This window comes from Anomaloglossus baeobatrachus, chromosome 2 (assembly GCF_048569485.1).
Source record: "Anomaloglossus baeobatrachus isolate aAnoBae1 chromosome 2, aAnoBae1.hap1, whole genome shotgun sequence".
Classification (NCBI taxonomy): Eukaryota; Metazoa; Chordata; class Amphibia; order Anura; family Aromobatidae; genus Anomaloglossus; species Anomaloglossus baeobatrachus.
Genome location: NC_134354.1, coordinates 25626731 through 25649244, shown reverse-complemented (window position 1 = coordinate 25649244; position 22514 = coordinate 25626731). Strand labels below are relative to the sequence as shown.

At 41.9% G+C, this 22514-nt stretch overlaps 1 protein-coding gene across 3 annotated transcripts in view; it reads right to left on the bottom strand.

The window, feature by feature from the left end:
- LOC142281528 (uncharacterized) overlaps positions 1 to 22514 on the bottom strand; it is a 68906-nt gene that overhangs the window by 5644 nt on the left and 40748 nt on the right. Inside the window, exons 9-12 of one of the 3 annotated variants that reach the window (XM_075332861.1) lie at positions 14896 to 15015; positions 11757 to 11780; positions 7803 to 7895; positions 4174 to 4266 (exon numbers count right to left, since the gene is read on the bottom strand). In XM_075332861.1, coding sequence (XP_075188976.1) covers positions 4174 to 4266; positions 7803 to 7895; positions 11757 to 11780; positions 14896 to 15015 — 330 coding nt within the window. The remainder of the gene's footprint in view (positions 1 to 4173; positions 4267 to 7802; positions 7896 to 11756; positions 11781 to 14895; positions 15016 to 22514) is intronic. The other 2 variants (XM_075332862.1, XM_075332863.1) reach the window with 2 other exon arrangements.

Genomic DNA, 22514 nt, shown 5'->3' with positions numbered 1-22514 from the left:
ATACAGTATAGACACACACAGCTCTGCTACATGCAAATACAGTATAGACACACACAGCTCTGCTACATGCAAATACAGTATAGACACACACACAGCTCTGCTACATGGAAATACAGTATAGACACACACAGCTCTGCTACATGCAAATACAGTATAAACACAAGCAGCTCTGCTACATGCAAATACAGCATAAACACAAGCAGCTCTGCTACATGCAAATACAGTATAGACACACACAGCTCTGCTACATGCAAATACAGTATAAACACAAGCAGCTCTGCTACATGCAAATACAGTATAAACACAAGCAGCTCTGCTACATGCAAATACAGTATAGACACACGCAGCTCTGCTACATGCAAATACAGTATAGACACACACAGCTCTGCTACATGCAAATACAGTATAGACACACACAGCTCTGCTACATGCAAATACAGTATAAACACAAGCAGCTCTGCTACATGCAAATACAGTATAAACACAAGCAGCTCTGCTACATGCAAATACAGTATAAACACAAGCAGCTCTGCTACATGCAAATACAGTATAGACACACGCAGCTCTGCTACATGGAAATACAGTATAGACACACACAGCTCTGCTACATGCAAATACTGTATAAACACAAGCAGCTCTGCTACATGAAAATACAGTATAGACACACGCAGCTCTGCTACATGCAGATATAGACACACAGCTCTGCTACATGCAAATATAGTATAGACACACACAGCTCTGCTACATGCAAATACAGTATAGATACACACAGCTCTGCTACATGCAAATACAGTATAGACACAGCTCTGCTACATGCAGATATAGACACACACAGCTCTGCTACATGGAAATACAGTATAGACACACACAGCTCTGCTACATGCAGATATAGACACACACAGCTCTGTTACATGGAAATACAGTATAGACACACACAGCTCTGCTACATGCAGATATAGACACACACAGCTCTGCTACATGCAAATACAGCATAAACACAAGCAGCTCTGCTACATGCAAATACAATATAGACACACACAGCTCTGCTACATGCAAATACAGTATAAACACAAGCAGCTCTGCTACATGCAAATACAGTATAAACACAAGCAGCTCTGCTACATGCAAATACAGTATAGACACACGCAGCTCTGCTACATGCAAATACAGTATAGACACACACAGCTCTGCTACATGCAAATACAGTATAGACACACACAGCTCTGCTACATGCAAATACAGTATAAACACAAGCAGCTCTGCTACATGCAAATACAGTATAGACACAAGCAGCTCTGCTACATGCAAATACAGTATAAACACAAGCAGCTCTGCTACATGCAAATACAGTATAGACACACACAGCTCTGCTACATGCAAATACAGTATAGACACACACAGCTCTGCTACATGCAAATACAGTATAAACACAAGCAGCTCTGCTACATGCAAATACAGTATAGACACACGCAGCTCTGCTACATGCAGATATAGACACACACAGCTCTGCTACATGCAAATATAGTTTAGACACACACAGCTCTGCTACATGCAAATACAGTATAGACACACACAGCTCTGCTACATGCAAATGCAGTATAGACACAGCTCTGCAACATGCAGATATAGACACACACAGCTCTGCTACATGCAGATATAGACACACACACAGCTCTGCTACATGGAAATACAGTATAGACACACACAGTTCTGCTACATGCAGATATAGACACACACAGCTCTGCTACATACAAATACAGAATAGACTAACAGCTCTGCTACATGCTCATATAAAAACACAGACACACAGCACTGCTACAAGCAAACTACATGCACATATAGACACTCAGCTCTGCTAAATGCAGATAAAGACACACATACAGCTCTCCTGCACAAACATATTTACACACATTTTACATTACCACATCTTGCAGTTACACTTACACATACATACAGTGCCTACAAGTAGTATTCAACCCCCTGCAGATTTAGCAGGTTTGATAAGATGCAAATAAGTTAGAGCCTGTAAACTTCAAACAAGAGCAGGATTTATTAACAGATGCATAAATCTTACAAACCAACAAGTTATGTTGCTCAGTTAAATTTTAATAAATTTTCAACATAAAAGTGTGGGTCAATTATTATTCAACCCCTAGGTTTAATATTTTGTGGAATAACCCTTGTTTGCAATTACAGCTAATAATCGTCTTTTATAAGACCTGATCAGGCCGGCACAGGTCTCTGGAGTTATCTTGGCCCACTCCTCCATGCAGATCTTCTCCAAGTTATCTAGGTTCTTTGGGTGTCTCATGTGGACTTTAATCTTGAGCTCCTTCCACAAGTTTTCAATTGGGTTAAGGTCAGGAGACCGACTAGGCCACTGCAACACCTTGATTTTTTCCCTCTTGAACCAGGCCTTGGTTTTCTTGGCTGTGTGCTTTGGGTCGTTGTCTTGTTGGAAGATGAAATGATGACCCATCTTAAGATCCTTGATGGAGGAGCGGAGGTTCTTGGCCAAAATCTCCAGGTAGGCCGTGCTATCCATCTTCCCATGGATGCAGACCAAATGGCCAGGCCCCTTGGCTGAGAAACAGCCCCACAGCATGATGCTGCCACCACCATGCTTGACTGTAGGGATGGTATTCTTGGGGTCGTATGCAGTGCCACCCAGTCTCCAAACGTCACGTGTGTGGTTGGCACCAAAGATCTCGATCTTGGTCTCATCAGACCAGAGAACCTTGAACCAGTCTGTCTCAGAGTCCTCCAAATGATCATGAGCAAACTGTAGACGAGCCTTGACATGATGCTTTGAAAGTAAAGGTACCTTACGGGCTCGTCTGGAACGGAGACCATTGCGGTGGAGTACGTTACTTATGGTATTGACTGAAACCAATGTCCCCACTGTCATGAGATCTTCCCGGAGCTCCTTCCTTGCTGTCCTTGGGTTAGCCTTGACTCTTCGGACAAGCTTGGCCTCGGCACGGGAGGAAACTTTCAAAGGCTGTCCAGGCCGTGGAAGGCTAACAGTTGTTCCATAAGCCTTCCACTTCCGGATGATGCTCCCAACAGTGGAGACAGGTAGGCCCAACTCCTTGGAAAGGGTTTTGTACCCCTTGCCAGCCTTGTGACCCTCCACGATCTTGTCTCTGATGGCCTTGGAATGCTCCTTTGTCTTTCCCATGTTGACCAAGTATGAGTGCTGTTCACAAGTTTGGGGAGGGTCTTAATTAGTCAGAAAAGGCTGGAAAAAGAGATAATTAATCCAAACATGTGAAGCTCATTGTTCTTTGTGCCTGAAATACTTCTTAATACTTTAGGGGAACCAAACAGAATTCTGGTGGTTTGAGGGGTTGAATAATAAATGACCCTCTGAATAAACTTTTCACAATTTAAAAAAAAAAGAAAAAAAGAAATAACATTCTTTTTTGCTGCATTTCACACTTCCAGGCTGATCTACAGTCCAAATGTCACAATGCCAAGTTATTCCGAATGTGTAAACCTGCTAAATCTGCAGGGGGTTGAATACTACTTGTAGGCAGTGTACACACACATACACATTACCACACCTTGCAGTCACACACACACTATACATTACCACATCTTGCAGTTCCTGATTGGGATCTGAAGCTGAAGGACCTTCTACATACAGTATTTAACTTTAGAACCTTTCAGGTTATGTGACTGATTACATGACCTGAAAGGGCCATGCTGTAGGCCCAGGGCTGAGAGGAGGGGATGTTGCGGCGGTGCAATGTGGATGCCATTGATCTTCGGGCAGTCGATGTGATGGGCTTCAGGAAAATGGTTGCAGGGGCAACGTATATGCAGCCTGACATCTCGGGGAGCTCAGATCTCAATCTGTGCATGCGCCCCTCACAGACGTCCATCATGTCAGAAGTGGCGCATGCGCAGATTGAGATCTCTGCTCTCCCAGATCTCAGTCTATGCTTGCAACCATTTTCTGAGGCTCAAGATGTCCTTTACCTGTGACCCTGCCTCTTTTGACTCCAGTAAACCGCCGTGTCCCCCCGGTGAGGTTTATCTGGATTATAAAACATACTCTTAAGACGGACCCACTTTTTAACATTAAATTTTTCTTTTTCCTATTTACTTCCTCTAAATTTGGGGTGCATCTTATAATTAATGTACAAATACGGAGGGGCATTTTGTTACCTCATTATTGGTATTAGGAACATTTTCTTTGCTCTTTTTCACAGATGATCTTTTTCTTTTCTTTATTTCAGATCCCGGGGTCCCTACATCACCCTTAGAAACAAAAAGATGACAACAAAACCAAATCATTTACAAGTCTTAAAGTACTGATAAACCCCTAAGTGTTAAAGAAATGTTCTACTTTGGGCAATTTCTACCATTCAGAGGGGTCACCGTAATCTGAGTACACGGTATCTGTCTATTAGGACCTTGTGGGCAGTGGAGAAACCTGGCAGTAAGTGTTCAATTTCTCTGCAGCACCCCCACAGGAGAAATGAGGTATTACACAGTGCGTATATAGGGGTCTGGAGAAATGACTGTCAGCCAGGGGCATAATGATCGATCTGCTAATAGTTACAGTGCTGGCCAAAAGTATTGGCACCCCTGCAATTCTGTCAGAGAATACTCAGTTTCTTCCTGAAAATGATTGTAATCACAAATTCTTTGGTATTATTATCTTCATTTAATTTGTCTTCAATGAAAAAAAAAAAATGTCATAAAGCCAAATTGGATATAATTCCACACCAAACATAAAAAGGGGGTGGACAAAAGTATTGGCACTGTTTGAAAAATCCTGTGATGATTCTCTAATTTGTGTAATTAGCAGCACCTGTAACTTACCTGTTGCACCTAACAGGTGTTGGCAATAACTAAATCACACTTGCAGCCAGACCCAGGTAGCTTATCAGACTCTGCAGTGTGAACAGAGACTGACGCATGACAATTACTATATTTTTTGGACTATAAAATGCCCCGTACCATAAGATCCACCCTAAGTTTCGACAGCAGAAAATAGGTAAAATATGTTGCCTATTAATTAAAACTTCCCTGGTGGTGTAGAGTAGAGGGGTCATTAGCAGTAATTTTAATGTACTGGGGTATGAAAGAAGGCGACTGGGGATATTATTAACGGGCTTTAAGTACAACCAAAGTGGTGTAAGCATGAAGCTCTGTTATGGTACTTGTAGTGCCACAGCTTTGTATTATGATGTTCACTGGGTCAGGCATGCAGGTGGCTGGAGAGATTGGTGGGTCTGGTCACCTACATACCCCACCCATGGGTGTGTCAGAGGAGAGGCCACATGCCATGTAATAGAGTCAGTGTTTGGCACATGGCAGAATGTGTCTACAGTAGCCTAAGTGAGAGGTGGCTTCTCAGACAGACTCCTCAGACTTCCAGGCTCTGGCAACCCCATGTTGCCATGTGCAACATTACAGGTAGAATAGGGAGTAATAAATCTAATGTTAGTGTCTCTTTGCAGTGTATTATACACACACAGCTCTGCTACATGCAGATATAGACACACACAGCTCTGCTACAAGCAAATACAGTATAGACACACGCAGCTCTGCTACATGCAGATATAGACACACAGCTCTGCTACATGCAAATACAGTATAGACACACACAGCTCTGCTACATGCAAATACAGTATAGACACACAGCTCTGCTACATGCAAATACAGTATAGACACACGCAGCTCTGCTACATGCAGATATAGACACACACAGCTCTGCTACATGCAAATACAGCTTAGACACACACAGCTCTGCTACATGCAAGTACAGTATAAACACAATCATCTCTGCTACATGCAAATACAGTATAGACACGCAGCTCTGCTACATGCAAATGCAGTATAAACACAAGCAGCTCTGCTACATGCAAATACAGTATAAACACAAGCAGCTCTGCTACATGCAAATACAGTATAAACACAAGCAGCTCTGCTACATGCAAATACAGTATAAACACAAGCAGCTCTGCTACATGAAAATACAGTATAGACACACACAGCTCTGCTACATGCAAATACAGTATAGACACACACAGCTCTGCTACATGCAAATACAGTATAGACACACACAGCTCTGCTACATGCAAATACAGTATAAACACAAGCAGCTCTGCTACATGCAAATACAGTATAAACACAAGAAGCTCTGCTACATGCAAATACAGTATAGACACACACAGCTCTGCTACATGCAAATACAGTATAGACACACACAGCTCTGCTACATGCAAATACAGTATAGACACACACAGCTCTGCTACATGCAAATACAGTATAAACACAAGCAGCTCTGCTACATGCAAATACAGTATAGACACACGCAGCTCTGCTACATGCAAATACAGTATAGACACAAGCAGCTCTGCTGCATGCAAATACAGTATAAACACAAGCAGCTCTGCTACATGCAAATACAGTATAAACACAAGCAGCTCTGCTACATGCAAATACAGTATAGACACACGCAGCTCTGCTACATGCAAATACAGTATAGACACACACAGCTCTGCTACATGCAAATACAGTATAGACACACACAGCTCTGCTACATGCAAATACAGTATAAACACAAGCAGCTCTGCTACATGCAAATACAGTATAGACACACGCAGCTCTTTCTACGTGCAAATACAGTATAAACACAAGCAGCTCTGCTACATGCAAATACAGTATAGACACACGCAGCTCTGCTACATGCAGATATAGACACATACAGCTCTGCTACATGCAAATATAGTGTAGACACACACAACTCTGCTACATGCAAATACAGTATATACACACACAGCTCTGCTACATGCAAATACAGTATAGATACAGCTCTGCTACATGCAGATATAGACACACACAGCTCTGCTACATGGAAATACAGTATAGACACACACAGCTCTGCTACATGCAGATATAGACACACACAGCTCTGCTACATGCAGATATAGACACACAGCTCTGCTACATACAAATACAGAATAGACTAACAGCTCTGCTACATGCTCATATAAAAACACAGACACACAGCACTGCTACAAGCAAACTACATGCACATATAGACACTCAGCTCTGCTAAATGCAGATAAAGACACACATACAGCTCTCCTGCACAAACATATTTACACACATTTTACATTACCACATCTTGCAGTTACACTTACACATACATACACACACATACACATTACCACACCTTGCAGTCACACACACACTATACATTACCACATCTTGCAGTTCCTGATTGGGATCTAAAGCTGAAGGACCTTCTACATACAGTATTTAACTTTAGAACCTTTCAGGTTATGTGACTGATCACATGACCTGAAAGGGCCATGCTGTAGGCCCAGGGCTGAGAGGAGGGGATGTTGCGGCGGTGCAATGTGGATACCATTGATCTTCGGGCAGTCGATGTGATGGGCTTCAGGAAAATGGTTGCAGGGGCAACGTATATGCAGCCTGACATCTCGGGGAGCTCAGATCTCAATCTGTGCTTGCGCCCCTCACAGACGTCCATCATGTCAGAAGTGGCGCATGCGCAGATTGACATCTCTGCTCTCCCAGATCTCAGTCTATGCTTGCAACCATTTTCTGAGGCTCAAGATGTCCTTTACCTGTGACCCTGCCTCTTTTGACTCCAGTAAACCGCCGTGTCCCCCCGGTGAGGTTTATCTGGATTATAAAACATACTCTTAAGACGGACCCACTTTTTAACATTACATTTTTCTTTTTCCTATTTACTTCCTCTAAATTTGGGGTGCATCTTATAATTAATGTACAAATACGGAGGGGCATTTTGTTACCTCATTATTGGTATTAGGAACATTTTCTTTGCTCTTTTTCACAGATGATCTTTTTCTTTTCTTTATTTCAGATCCCGGGGTCCCTACATCACCCTTAGAAACAAAAAGATGACAACAAAACCAAATCATTTACAAGTCTTAAAGTACTGATAAACCCCTAAGTGTTAAAGAAATGTTCTACTTTGGGCAATTTCTACCATTCAGAGGGGTCACCGTAATCTGAGTACACGGTATCTGTCTATTAGGACCTTGTGGGCAGTGGAGAAACCTGGCAGTAAGTGTTCAATTTCTCTGCAGCACCCCCACAGGAGAAATGAGGTATTACACAGTGCGTATATAGGGGTCTGGAGAAATGACTGTCAGCCAGGGGCATAATGATCGATCTGCTACCGTAACAGTTACAGTGCTGGCCAAAAGTATTGGCACCCCTGCAATTCTGTCAGAGAATACTCAGTTTCTTCTTGAAAATGATTGTAATCACAAATTCTTTGGTATTATTATCTTCATTTAATTTGTCTTCAATTAAAAAAAAAAAATGTCATAAAGCCAAATTGGATATAATTCCACACCAAACATAAAAAAGAGGTGGACAAAAGTATTAGCACTGTTTGAAAAATCATGTGATGCTTCTGTAATTTGTGTAATAACAGCCCCTGTAACTTACCTGTGGCACCTAACAGGTGTTGGCAATAACTAAATCACACTTGCAGCAGGTGACATGGATTAAAGTTGACGCAACCTCTGTCCTGTGTCCTTGTGTGTACCACATTGAGCATGGAGAAAAGAAAGAAGACCAAAGAACTGTCTGAGGACTTGAGAATCCAAATTGTGAGGAAGCATGAGCAATCTCAAGGCTACAAGTCCATCTCCAAAGACCTGAAAGTTCCTGTGTCTACAGTGCTCAGTGTCATCAAGAAGTGTAAAGCCCATGGCACTGTGGCTAACCTCCCTAGATGTGGAAGGAAAAGAAAAATTGACGAGAGATTTCAACGCAAGATTGTGCGGATGGTTGATAAAGACCCTCGACTAACATCCAAACAAGTTCAAGCTGCCCTGCAGTCCAAGGGTACAACAGTGTCAACCCGTACTATCCGTCAGCGTCTGAATGAAAAGGGACTGTATGGTAGGATACCCAGGAAGACCCCACTTCTTACCCCGAGACATAAAAAAGCCAGGCTGGAGTTTGCCAAAACTTACATGAGAAAGCCTAAAACGTTTTGGAAGAATGTTCTCTGGTCAGATGACACAAAAGTAGAGCTTTTTGGGAAAAGCCATCAACATAGAGTTTACAGGAAAAAAAAAAGAGGCATTCAAAGAAAAGAACACGGTCCCTACAGTCAAACATGGCGGAGGTTCCCTGATGTTTTGGGGTTGCTTTGCTGCCTCTGGCACTGGACTGCTTGACCGTGTGCATGGCATTATGAAGTCTGAAGACTACCAACAAATTTTGCAGCATAATGTAGGGCCCAGTGTGAGAAAGCCGGGTCTCCCTCAGAGGTCATGGGTCTTCCAGCAGGACAATGACCCAAAACACACTTCAAAAAGCACTAGAAAATGGTTTGAAAGAAAGCACTGGAGACTACTAAAGTGGCCAGCAATGAGTCCAGACCTGAACCCCATAGAACACCTGTGGAGAGATCTCACAATGGCAGTTTGGAGAAGGCACCCTTCAAATCTCAGGGACCTGGAGCAGTTTGCCAAAGAAGAATGGTCTAAAATTCCTGCAGAGCATTGTAAGAAACTCATTGATGGTTACCGGAAGCGGTTGTGCGCAGTTATTTTGGCTAAAGGTTGTGCAACCAAGTATTAGGCTAAGGGCGGCTTTGCACACTACGACATCGCAGGTGCGATGTCGGTGGGGTCAAATTGAAAGTGACGCACATCCGGCATCGCATGCGACATCGTAGTGTGTAAAGGCTCGATGATACGATTAACGAGCGCAAAATCGTCGTAATCGTATCATCGGTGCAGCGTCGGCGTAATCCATAATTACGCTGACACGACGGTCCGATGTTGTTCCTCGCTCCTGCGGCAGTATACGTCGCTGTGTGTGAAGTCGAAGGAGCGAGGAGCATCTCCTACCGACGTCACCGCGGCTTCCGTAGGATATGCGGAAGGAAGGAGGTGGGCGGGATGTTTACATCCTGCTCATCTCCGCCCCTCCGCCGCTATTGGCCGCCTGCCGTGTGACGTCGCTATGACGCCGCACGACCCGCCCCCTTAGGAAGTAGGCGGTTCGCCGGCCAAAGCGACAGTCGCAGGGCAGGTGAGTGCATGTGAAGCTAATATTATACGATAATTTTCGCTACGCCAGCTATCACACGATATCGTACCTGCGACGGGGGCGGGGACTATCGCGTGCGACATCGCAGCATCGGCTTGCGATGTTGCAACGTGCAAAGCCCGCCTAAGGGTGCCAATAATTTTGTCTGGCCCATTTTTGGAGTTTTGTGTGAAATGATCAATGATTTGATTTTTGTTTCATTCTCTTTTGTGTTTTTTCATTGCAAGCAAAATAAATGAAGATAATAATACCAAAGAATGTGTGATTGCAATCATTTTCAAGAAGAAACTGAGTATTATCTGACAGAATTGCAGGGGTGCCAATACTTTTGGCCAGCTCTGTATCTAATATGCATAGAGACACTTAAAGGGAATCTGTCAGCAGGATTTCTCCCATGTTTCAAAGACATATACAATATGCATATGAGGCTCAAAAATTATTCGTAGATCTAAAGCATCTGTCACTCCAGCTCTATTCCCCACCCAACACCGACTCCTCTTGCACTGACATGCACACACAGTCTGTATATGGCGTAAATGAGAATATATGAACCACCCACTGCCATGGCGGCGTCAGGATCTATGGAGACTACAGATTCTGGCTCTCTGCCTGCTAACTTCTCTGATGTGTGCCATGAGCGCAGGGAGACTCACAAACTTAAAGTTCATAGGCAGGCTAGCAAGAGTTAATATCTGCTGTTCTGCTTGTTAGTTTCCTTTGATCACATGCTGTGGGGGAGCCAGTCACATTTGCTCCCCTCCTATATACGCTGGCTGGTACGTCCTTTAATGCCAGCTATAGCTTCTCTATACTCGTCTGGTGAGGTGATCCAGACTTACTCGTGGTTGTAGTTCTTTATTGCTGTGAGTGGTTGTGGTGTTAACCCTTGTTGTCCTTTTGTTGCCGCCTTACATCTCTTGCTTTTCTCCTTAGTTTCTTTCTGTTTGTTCCTGTGACTTTGCAGTGTGTCTGAGTTTTGTTTTTCCCTGTCTGTCTTTATCTGTGTTGCCATCACACTCCTACCGTTTTTTTTCCCTGGTGTGGGGGGAACAGTTTAGTTCTGGTCAGTAGAATAGTAAGGCACGGGACTCCGGCATCTTCACTATTAGAAGTAATATGCAGGTTTGCGATAGCCAAGGGTCCCCTAGCGCGAGGGTCAGTATAGGAGACCACGGTCCCTCTGTTTTTTTTTGTAGTCTCTTGTACTCAGTACAAATATGGTGCAAATACAAATATCCTTTTGTTTGTGGTATATTTTCTTTGAAGTGAATACATAAGTGTCAATTGTTCATTTTGTCTAAATACTGGCTATATTTTTAATTTCCCTGCAGCGCCTCTACAGGTAAAATGAAGTATTGCACAGTGCCAATTCACGTCAATGTAGCGCTAGCCTGTGTAATGATGGTGAGGGCAGGTCCTCCAGGGCGACAGACGCTAATTGTAACCGCTCTCCGCCTTGGCAAAGTGATGAGGATCCTGAACAGACGGTCCCCATCCACTAACTCAGAATTCATTAACATGATTTATAAAAATGGGTTTTCTAAACTGATTAACCCCTTAAAGTTAAGGACTTCTCACTTTCTGGAGAACCATCTACAGTACATGAGTTGACATCCATAAAAAGAAAAGTTATCTACGTTTACACAGCAAATCAGGGTGGAGAAACTTACATTGAGTTTATGAGGTGTCATTTTCTGGAAAAAGAGTAAACAGAGCACAAATCAGTGAGTCGTATCTCAGTGTAATAATGATTACTACCAGACATGATCAAATCATGGCATCACATTATATACCCAGTAGTGATCGGCGGATTCACAGATATCTGGGATCAATGGGTCTAAATAAAAAAAAATTGGGTACAGCCAATTGAATTGATCCCAGGTATCTGGCTGGACGCCGATCCCAATATAAATCTATGGGGGCCCGAATCTGGCCCTTAAAAATGGTGGTAGATGGGATAGGAGGATTGGAGCAAGCGCGCTATACTTACCAAGTCTCCGGCACGGCTGTAACTGCTTCCGGGCAACTCGCTCTATTTCCGGGGCTGCTCATTATCACTCATCCATATTCACTGATTCCCCCACCCTCCGGCAGTCTTGGCGTCTGTGATTGGTTGCAGTCAGACAGCATACCTAGCCTGTATGACAGTGTATCGTATTGCTCGCAATCACAGACCCTGTCTGCTGGTTTATTGTGGTGTAAAAATAAATAAAAAAATTGACGTAGGGTTCCCCTGTATTATGATACCCAGCACAGATAAAGCCTATGGCTACAGGCTGCAGCCGACAGCCATGTGCTTATCTTGGCTGTGTATCAAAATAAAAGGAACCGCATGCAGCTTTTCAATAAAATGTTTAAATAAATAATTTAAAAAAATGACATGCAGTCTCTCCAATTTGATACCCTGCCATGATAAAGCACTACACTTAGGAGCTAGTATTCCCAGGCTGGTGAGACCCATGCTTATTTGGCCCCCCCAGTCTAAAAATACCAGCCTGCAGCCACCTAGGATTGTCATACCAATTAGATGCGACAATCCGGGAATTTAACCAGCTCATCCTGATTGCTGGTGCGGTGGCAATCGGGGTAATAAGGGGTTAATAACAGCTCACAGCTGCCACTAAGCCCTAGAAAAAAATGAGAGGCATCTATGAGACCCCCCATTACTAATCTGTAAGTGAAAAGAAATAAGCACAAAAACAAAAAAAATCATTTATTTGAAATACAATACAAAAAAATAACCACCCTCTTTCACCAATTTATTAACCCCCAAAACACCCAGGTACGACGTAATCCACACGAGGTTCCATAATGATTCCAGCTCTGCTACATCTGAAGGCACAGCGCGCTGCCATAAAACATGACCGTCAGCTTCATGCAGAGAATGAGTCATGTGATGAGCGGTGATGTCACTCAGGTGGTTATTTGTTGTCACAGCTGGAGGTTCCCACTGTCCTTCACCTGACCTCAGGTAACCTCATTAAACAAACCGGCATCTCCTGGTAGAAAACCACAGGGTTTTTTTGCCAAGAGATGCAGCTTTGGTACTGAAATTTTTACCATATTCTTGCACCCAATCTACACCTTCTGGCAAAAAAATCTCATTACTACCGCATCATACCGCATGCAGTAGTGATGCATTTTTTTTTTTGCCAGGAGGTGTAGACTGGGTGCAGGAATATGCTGTTGAAATTTCAGCACCAAATCTGTATCTCTTGAGAAAAAAACCTGTAATTGTCTGCCAGGAGATGCAGGTTTGTGAACTGTGAGTTTACTGTGAGTTTACTGTGGTCACTTGAGGTGAGGGTACCTGCGATTACAGGTGGATGACTGTGGTAACCTCCAGTGGTGACAGCAAATGACTATCTGAGTGATGTCCATCACTCCAGCTCATTCTCTGTCTGAAGGTTACAGCAGGCGGTCATGTTCTATGGCAGCATGTTGTCACTTCAGATGTAGCAGAGCTGGAATTGTCATGGGACCTCGCGTGGATTACGTGTTGACCTGGGTGTTTTGGGGGCTAATATATTGGTGAAAGATGGTGATTCTTTGTATTTTATTATAATGTATTTTTTTGGTGTCTGTGTTTATTTCTTTTCACTTACAGGTTAGCAATGGGGGGGTTTCAGACAACTCACATTACTAATCTAGTGCTTAGTGGCACCAGGGCAATCGGGAAGAGCAAGCTAAAGTTCCAGGATTGTCACATCTGTTGGATGCGGCTATCCTGAGCGGCTGCAGGCTGCTATTCTTAGCTGGGGGGGGGCCAATAAGCATGGGTTTCCTCAGCCTGAGAATACTAGCCCCCAGCTGTCGAACTTTATCTTGGTTGAGTTTCAAACTTGGGGGGGACCGCACCCCGGTTTTCGAATTATTTATTTATTTTTTATTTTTATTTTTTTTAAAAAAAGGCCACATGCCATATTCATAAACAGCCAAGATAAGCACACGGCTGGGAGCTGCAGCCTGTAGCCTTATGCTTTATCATAGCTGGGTATCATAATATTGGGGGACCCTACGCCAATTTATTTATTTATTTATATTTACTCCAATCTACAGTGACCAGCAGACAGGGTCTGTGATTGCAAGCAGCCAGCCACGCTGTCACAAAGGCTGAGGGTGCTGTCTAATTGCAACCAATCACAGATGCCAGGACTGACGGTTGGTGGGGGAAGCAGTGAATATGTATGAGGCTAATAAGTGGCCCTGGAAGAAGAGTGAGTGACCCGGAAGCAGTTACAGCCACGCCAGAGACTCGGTAAGTATAGCACGCTTGCTTTATTTTTATTTTTCCAATATTTTTTTTATTTCCCGAGTTGCTGCACCCAGATCATTACTCTGGACTCGGGTCGGCACTTGGATAGTTTTGAAACCACACGGATCCGGACTTTTACAGTCTGGGTCTGCCCATCGCTAATTCCCAACAGTTAGTGGTGAAGCCCGGATAGTCTGCTCATCTTCTCTATGATTTTCTTTAGATTAGGTCAGGATCTTACATAGGCTTAGACTCCATTCAGAGACCATTCTTATTCCCATAACCCTATTTTTCTAGATGGTAAGCCCTCGTCGGCAGGGTCTTCTTCCCGTCCGACTTGACTTGAGTGACAGTTCTTCTCAATATCTATACACACATGTAGAGAGATACGTAATTCAAGAGTGGATCATGGAAAAGTCACCGGGGACCTGCCATTTGGACTTATCACCTGAGCCCTCAGCCCTCACCGATACTGTATCATTACAGTAGATCTCTACCGGATGATGGCCGTCCCCCTCTGGTGTTACGCAGTCATGAAATAGGATGCCACTAACCTCATAGCTATTAGGAATATAAGAGGACTCATCGTTTTCCCACTGACTATTTTCTTTATTCTTCTTCATAGCTGATTCTTTTCTTTTCTTTGTGTTAGTTCCGGGTGTTCCTATAGTATTCTAAGAACCAATCATAAACATGATCTGCGTAAATCATCAGCAGTAAATATGGAGAAATTAAACTTGCACAAAGGGTGAAATAAGTATTGAACACGTCACCAATTTTCTAAGTAAATATATTATTAAAGGGGCTATTGACATGAATTTCTCTCCAGATGTCGGTAACAACCCATCCTATCCACACATGCAAAGAAATCAAACCGCAGATGTCCATAAATTATAGTAATAATGAGAAATAACACACGCCTACTGACATTTATTTAGTACTTGGTACAAAAGCTTTTGTTGGTGATGAAGTTTCCAGACTCCTCCTGTATGGAGACACTAGTCACCTGCATTGCCCAGGTGGGATTTTGGTCCATTCTTCACACACACACTCCTCACATCCTGCAGGTCCCGACTCCTTCCATGATCTCTGAGCTTTAGATCCTTCCATACATTTTCTATTGGATTCAGCTCCGGTGATTGGCTCGGATACTCTAGCAGATTTATTTTTTTCTCTTAAACCAGTTGATAGTTTCCTTGGCTGTGTGTTTGGGTTCATTGTCTCTCTGAAATGTCCTCCCTCGTTTCATCTTCATCATCCTGGTAGATGGCAGCAGATTTTTTTTATCAGGAATGTCTCTGTACATTTGTCCATTCATTCTTCCCTCAATTACTGTATATGAAGTGTGGCAGTGCCATATGTTGAAAATCAGCTGCACACCGTGATGTTCCCACCTTCACACTTCACTGGTGTTGATGTTTTTGGGGTAATTTGCCTTTTGGCCTCCAAACATGGTGTGTATTATGGCCTCCAAAGAGATCAATGTTGTTTTCATCGGACCAGACTATATTCTCCCCGTATGTCACAGACTTGTCTAAATGTTGTTGAGAAAACTTTAAATGCACTTGAACATGCTTTTTGTTCGGCAATGGAGTCTTGCGTAGTGAGCGTGCATACAGGAGCGTGCGTACAGGAGCGTGCATACAGGAGCGTGCATACAGGCCATGGAGAAGGAGTGCATTCCTTATTGTATTCTTTAAATCAATTGTACCTGCTGATTCCAGTCCTATCTGTAGTTCTCCACAGGTGGTCCTTGACTCTTGGACAACTCTTCTGTTAATTCTTTTCACTGCTTTGTGTGTGAGAAATCTTATGGGGAGCCCCTGGTTGCAGCTGGTTTATGGTGAAATTATGTTATTTCCACTTCTGTGTTCTGACCTTTAGGCTATGTGCGCACTAGAAATGTGAAGTTTCTCAAGAAAATTTCTTGAGAAACTTCTGGGAGTGAAAGATTTCCGGACCTCCGGAAAAAATCCGCACCAAATCCGCATGCGGATTTGCCGCGGATTAGCCGCGAAATTGCCGCGATTTTCCCGCGGGTGGTTCCCTGCGGATTTTTGCAGGCTGTACTCCCGAAATCCGCAGGGTACCTGCGGAAATAATGGACATGTTCATTTTCTCAAGAAATTTTCTCGAGAAATTCTTCTCAAGGAAATTTCTTGAGAAAAATCCGCACAAGTGCGCACAGCTATTTTTTTTTTCATAGAAATTGCTGGGAAATGTCTGCACAAAGATTGCAGACATTTCTCAAGAAATTCCCGCGGCAAATCCGCGGGTAAATCCGCGGGTAAAAAGGTCTAGTGCGCACAGAGCCTAACAGTGTTCACTGGAACCTTCAGGAGTTTAGAAATTCTTCTATAACCAATGATATCACCATGTTTTGCAATAATAATGTTGCAAAAGTCTTGAGACAGCTCACTGGTTTTACCCATCATGAGATGTTTCTTGTGTCTCTCCTTGGTAAGGAGACATCTTTTTACAGGCAATCAGTTGATATCATTTATCACTAAGTGGCAGGATTACTTCCTTATTACTGATTTCAGCTGGTGTCATGACTTTACATGGCTTATTTGCACCTTTCTTTCTTCATGTGTTGAATACTTTTTCCTCTGTGTTATTTCTCATTATTATACAGAATTTATGGACATCTATGGTTTAATTTCTTTGCCTGTGTCAGTTGAATGGGGTGTTATGAACATCTAGTGATTAATTTGTGTCAATAGTCCCTTTAGAAATATATCTACTTAGATAATTGGTAACGTGTTCAACACTTATTTCACCCTCTGTATATTTTATTGGGGAAAAGTGTCATTTTCTAATCTTCCAGAAGCCTTTAGTTCTCTGTTCCCTGCTTGCTAGCTCTCTGGAAATGCTTAAAAGATCTGTGTAATGTAAAAAAGGGAAGACTGGGAGGAGGGGGATGCAGCTGCAGCAGTAAGGCTGGAAGCTGTCACCAGGGCCCTGGGAGGAGCATTCACTCTGCCTCATCTGCGTGTAAAATTGCATAATGTGAAGAGGTGGTTACTGTAATTATAAAATTGTTGATTTTAATGATCTAAGAGGAAAGTTAATATGTACTAGTAGGGTCCTCACTCCTCCTGGTATCTTACTTTTGTTATTTTGTATTGTCTCATATTGTCTGTACATGTCCCCTCTTAATTGTAAAGCGCTGCGGAATATGTTGGCGCTATAGAAATAAAACTTATTATTATTACTAGTAGGAAAAGCCCTTTAACACATTTTTATCTTCAATCTTTGATCTGCTCTATCAAAGTTTTAGAACTCCAAAAATATCCACCCTTACAAGTTCTATATGTAACCCACATGTTAAAGCCTGTCCTATTTTTTAGAGCAGCTGTCCACTCTGAAGGAATATTCATGAACTGCAGCTGATCAGTGGCTGCTGATTGGTTGCAGTGGTCCAAGTAATACAACAATGTTAATTGACCTGCTGAAAATAGCAGCCCCATCAGAAGACAAGTATAGATGTTTTTTATTGTCTGTGGTCCTTGATGTAATTATGGAGGGTAGTGAACAGCCCCATTACGGTCCCCATACCCATTAGACTAACGTTTGGTGAACCCACTAATATTGTCCCTCAGTCTGAAGTGTATGTATGGGTCCACCCTACTCCACAATAATGACTGACCCTTTTGTTTCTGGCAGAGGAAAAACGCTGCCAGAGAAATCCTGCAAAATTGAGCATTCTTGATAATGGGGAGAGTTGGGACATTGCTGTTGGTCAAATGATCATTTTTGCAACAGCTATCAAATTTGGGGGTTTTAGTGTACAAGATAATCTGCATGGAAAACATCTTCAAAGAGTTTTGTAGGTTCTCCCTGTGTTTCAGTGGGTTTCCTCCAGGTATTCCAGTTTCCTCACACATTCCAAAGACATACAAGTGCACCTCAATAAATTAGATCCTCAAAAAGTGAATTTATTTCAGTAATTCAATACAAAAAGGGAAACACATTTATATTATATAGAGTCATTACACACAGAGGGATCTATTTCTATACATTATATAGTCATTACACACAGAGGGATCTATTTCTATATATTATATAGAGTCCTTACACACAGAGGGATCTATTCCTATATATTATATAGTCATTACACACAGAGGGATCTATTCCTATATATTATATAGAGTCATTACACACAGAGGGATCTATTCCTATATATTATATAGAGTCATTACACACAGAGGGATCTATTTCTATACATTATATAGTCATTACACACAGAGGGATCTATTTCTATACATTATATAGTCATTACACACAGAGGGATCTATTTCTATATATTATATAGAGTCCTTACACACAGAGGGATCTATTCCTATATATTATATAGTCATTACACACAGAGGGATCTATTCCTATATATTATATAGAGTCATTACACACAGAGGGATCTATTTCTATACATTATATAGTCATTACACACAGAGGGATCTATTTCTATACATTATATAGTCATTACACACAGAGGGATCTATTTCTATATATTATATAGAGTCCTTACACACAGAGGGATCTATTCCTATATATTATATAGAGTCATTACACACAGAGGGATCTATTCCTATATATTATATAGAGTCATTACACACAGAGGGATCTATTTCTATACATTATATAGTCATTACACACAGAGGGATCTATTTCTATACATTATATAGTCATTACACACAGAGGGATCTATTTCTATATATTATATAGAGTCATTACACACAGAGGGATCTATTCCTATATATTATATAGAGTCATTACACACAGAGGGATCTATTCCTATATATTATATAGAGTCATTACACACAGAGGGATCTATTCCTATATATTATATAGAGTCATTACACACAGAGGGATCTATTACTATATATTATATACCGTCATTACACACAAAGGGATCTAGTCCTATATATTATATAGAGTCATTACACACAGAGGGATCTATTACTATATATTATATAGTCATTACACACAGAGAGATCTATTCCTATATATTATATAGAGTCATTACACACAGAGGGATCTATTCCTATAGATTATATAGAGTCATTACACACAGAGGGATCTATTTCATGTGTTAATTTCTGTTAATGTTGATGATTATGGCTTACAGCCAATATAATCCTAAAAGTCATTATCTCAGAAAATTAGAATATTATATAAGACCAACTGAAAAAATGATGTTACTCTCAGAAATGTTGGTGTCTACTGAAAAGTCTGTACAGTAAATGCCTCAATACTTGGTTGGGCTCCTTTTGCATGAATTCTTGCATCAATGCGGCCTGTGGAACTGCTGAGGTGTTATGGAAGCCCAGGTTGCTTTGATAGCCGCGTTCAGCTCATCTGCATTGTTGGCTCTGGTGTCTCTCATAGATTCTCTATGGGGTTTAGGTCAGGAGAGTTTTCTGGCCAATCAAGTACAGTGATACTGTGGTTAGTAAACCAGGTATTGGTACGTTTGGCAGTGTGGACAGGGGCCAAGTCCTGCTGGAAAATGAAATTTCCATCTCGAAAAAGCTTGTCAGCAGAGGGAAGCATGAAGGGCTGTAAAATCTCCCGGTAGACGGCTGCGCTGACTTTGGTCTTCATAAAACACCATGGAGCTACACCAGCAGATGACATGGCCCCGAAACCATCACTGATTGTGAAGACTTCACACTAGACCTCAGCAGCTTGGATCGTGGCCTCTCTGCTCTTCCTCCAGACTCTGCAACCTGGGCTTCCATAACACCTCAGCAGTGCCACAGGCTGATCACCTCCATGCCACATTGCCGCATTGATGCAGGAATTCATGCAAAAGGAGCCGCGGCCAAGTACTGAGGCATTTACTGTGCAGACTTCTCAGTAGACACCAACATTTCTGAGTTTTATTATTATTATTAATAATTATTATAGCGCCATTTATTTCATGGCGCTTTACATGTGAAAGGGGTATACATAATAGTGACATGTACAATAATCATAATAAACAATACAAGGCACAGACAGGTACAGAAGTAGAGAGGACCCTGCCCGCGAGGGCTCACAGTCTACAAATTTAACATCATTTTTTCAGTTGGTCTTTTATAATATTCTAATTTTCCGAGATAATGACTTTTGGGTTTTCATTGGCTGTAACCATAATCATCAACATTAACAGAAATAAACACATGAAATAGATCCCTCTGTGTGTAATGACTCTATAAAATATATGGGAATAGATCCCTCTGTGTGTAATGACTATATAATCTATAGGAATAGATCCCTCTGTGTGTAATGACTCTATATAATCTATAGGAATAGATCCCTCTGTGTGTAATGACTCTATATAATATATAGGAATAGATCCCTTTGTGTGTAATGACTCTATATAATATATAGGAATAGATCCCGCTGTGTGTAATGACTATATAATATATAGGAATAGATCTTTTTTTGTGTAATGACTCTATATAATACAGTTAGGTCCAGAAATATTTGGACAGTGACACAATTTTGGCGAGTTGGGCTCTGCATGCCACCACATTGGATTTGAAATGAAACCTCTACAACAGGATTCAAGTGCAGATTGTAACGTTTAATTTGAAGGTTTGAACAAAAATATCTGATAGAAATTGTAGGAATTGTCACATTTCTTTACAAACACTCCACATTTTAGGAGGTCAAAAGTAATTGGACAAATAAACCAAACCCAAACAAAATATTTTTATTTTCAATATTTTGTTGCGAATCCTTTGGAGGCAATCACTGCCTTAAGTCTGGAACCCATGGACATCACCAAACGCTGGGTTTCCTCCTTCTTAATGCTTTGCCAGGCCTTTACAGCCGCAGCCTTCAGGTCTTGCTTGTTTGTGGGTCTTTCCGTCTTAAGTCTGGATTTGAGCAAGTGAAATGCATGCTCAATTGGGTTAAGATCTGGTGATTGACTTGGCCATTGCAGAATGTTCCACTTTTTTGCACTCATGAACTCCTGGGTAGCTTTGGCTGTATGCTTGGGGTCATGAAGTGCCGTCCGATCAACTTTGCGGCATTTGGCTGAATCTGGGCTGAAAGTATATCCCGGTACACTTCAGAATTCATCCGGCTACTCTTGTCTGCTGTTATGTCATCAATAAACACAAGTGACCCAGTGCCATTGAAAGCCATGCATGCCCATGCCATTACGTTGCCTCCACCATGTTTTACAGAGGATGTGGTGTGCCTTGGATCATGTGCCGTTCCCTTTCTTCTCCAAACTTTTTTCTTCCCATCATTCTGGTACAGGTTGATCTTTGTCTCATCTGTCCATAGAATACTTTTCCAGAACTGAGCTGGCTTCATGAGGTGTTTTTCAGCAAATTTAACTCTGGCCTGTCTATTTTTGGAATTGATGAATGGTTTGCATCTAGATGTGAACCCTTTGTATTTACTTTCATGGAGTCTTCTCTTTACTGTTGACTTAGAGACAGATACACCTACTTCACTGAGAGTGTTCTGGACTTCAGTTGATGTTGTGAACGGGTTCTTCTTCACCAAAGAAAGTATGCGGCGATCATCCACCACTGTTGTCATCCGTGGACGCCCAGGCCTTTTTGAGTTCTCAAGCTCACCAGTCAATTCCTTTTTTCTCAGAATGTACCCGACTGTTGATTTTGCTACTCCAAGCATGTCTGCTATCTCTCTGATGGATTTTTTCTTTTTTTTCAGCCTCAGGATGTTCTGCTTCACCTCAATTGAGAGTTCCTTAGACCGCATGTTGTCTGGTCACAGCAACAGCTTCCAAATGCAAAACCACACACCTGTAATCAACCCCAGACCTTTTAACTACTTCATTGATTACAGGTTAATGAGGGCGACGCCTTCAGAGTTAATTGCAGCCCTTAGAGTCCCTTGTCCAATTACTTTTGGTCCCTTTAAAAAGAGGAGGCTATGCATTACAGAGCTATGATTCCTAAACCCTTTCTCCGATTTGGATGTGAAAACTCTCATATTGCAGCTGGGAGTGTGCACTTTCAGCCCATATTATATATATAATTGTATTTCTGAACATGTTTTTGTAAACAGCTAAAATAACAAAACTTGTGTCACTGTCCAAATATTTCTGGACCTAACTGTATATAGGAATAGATCCCTCTGTGTGTAATGACTCTATATAATACATAGGAACAGATCCCTCTGTGTGTAATGACTCTATATAATA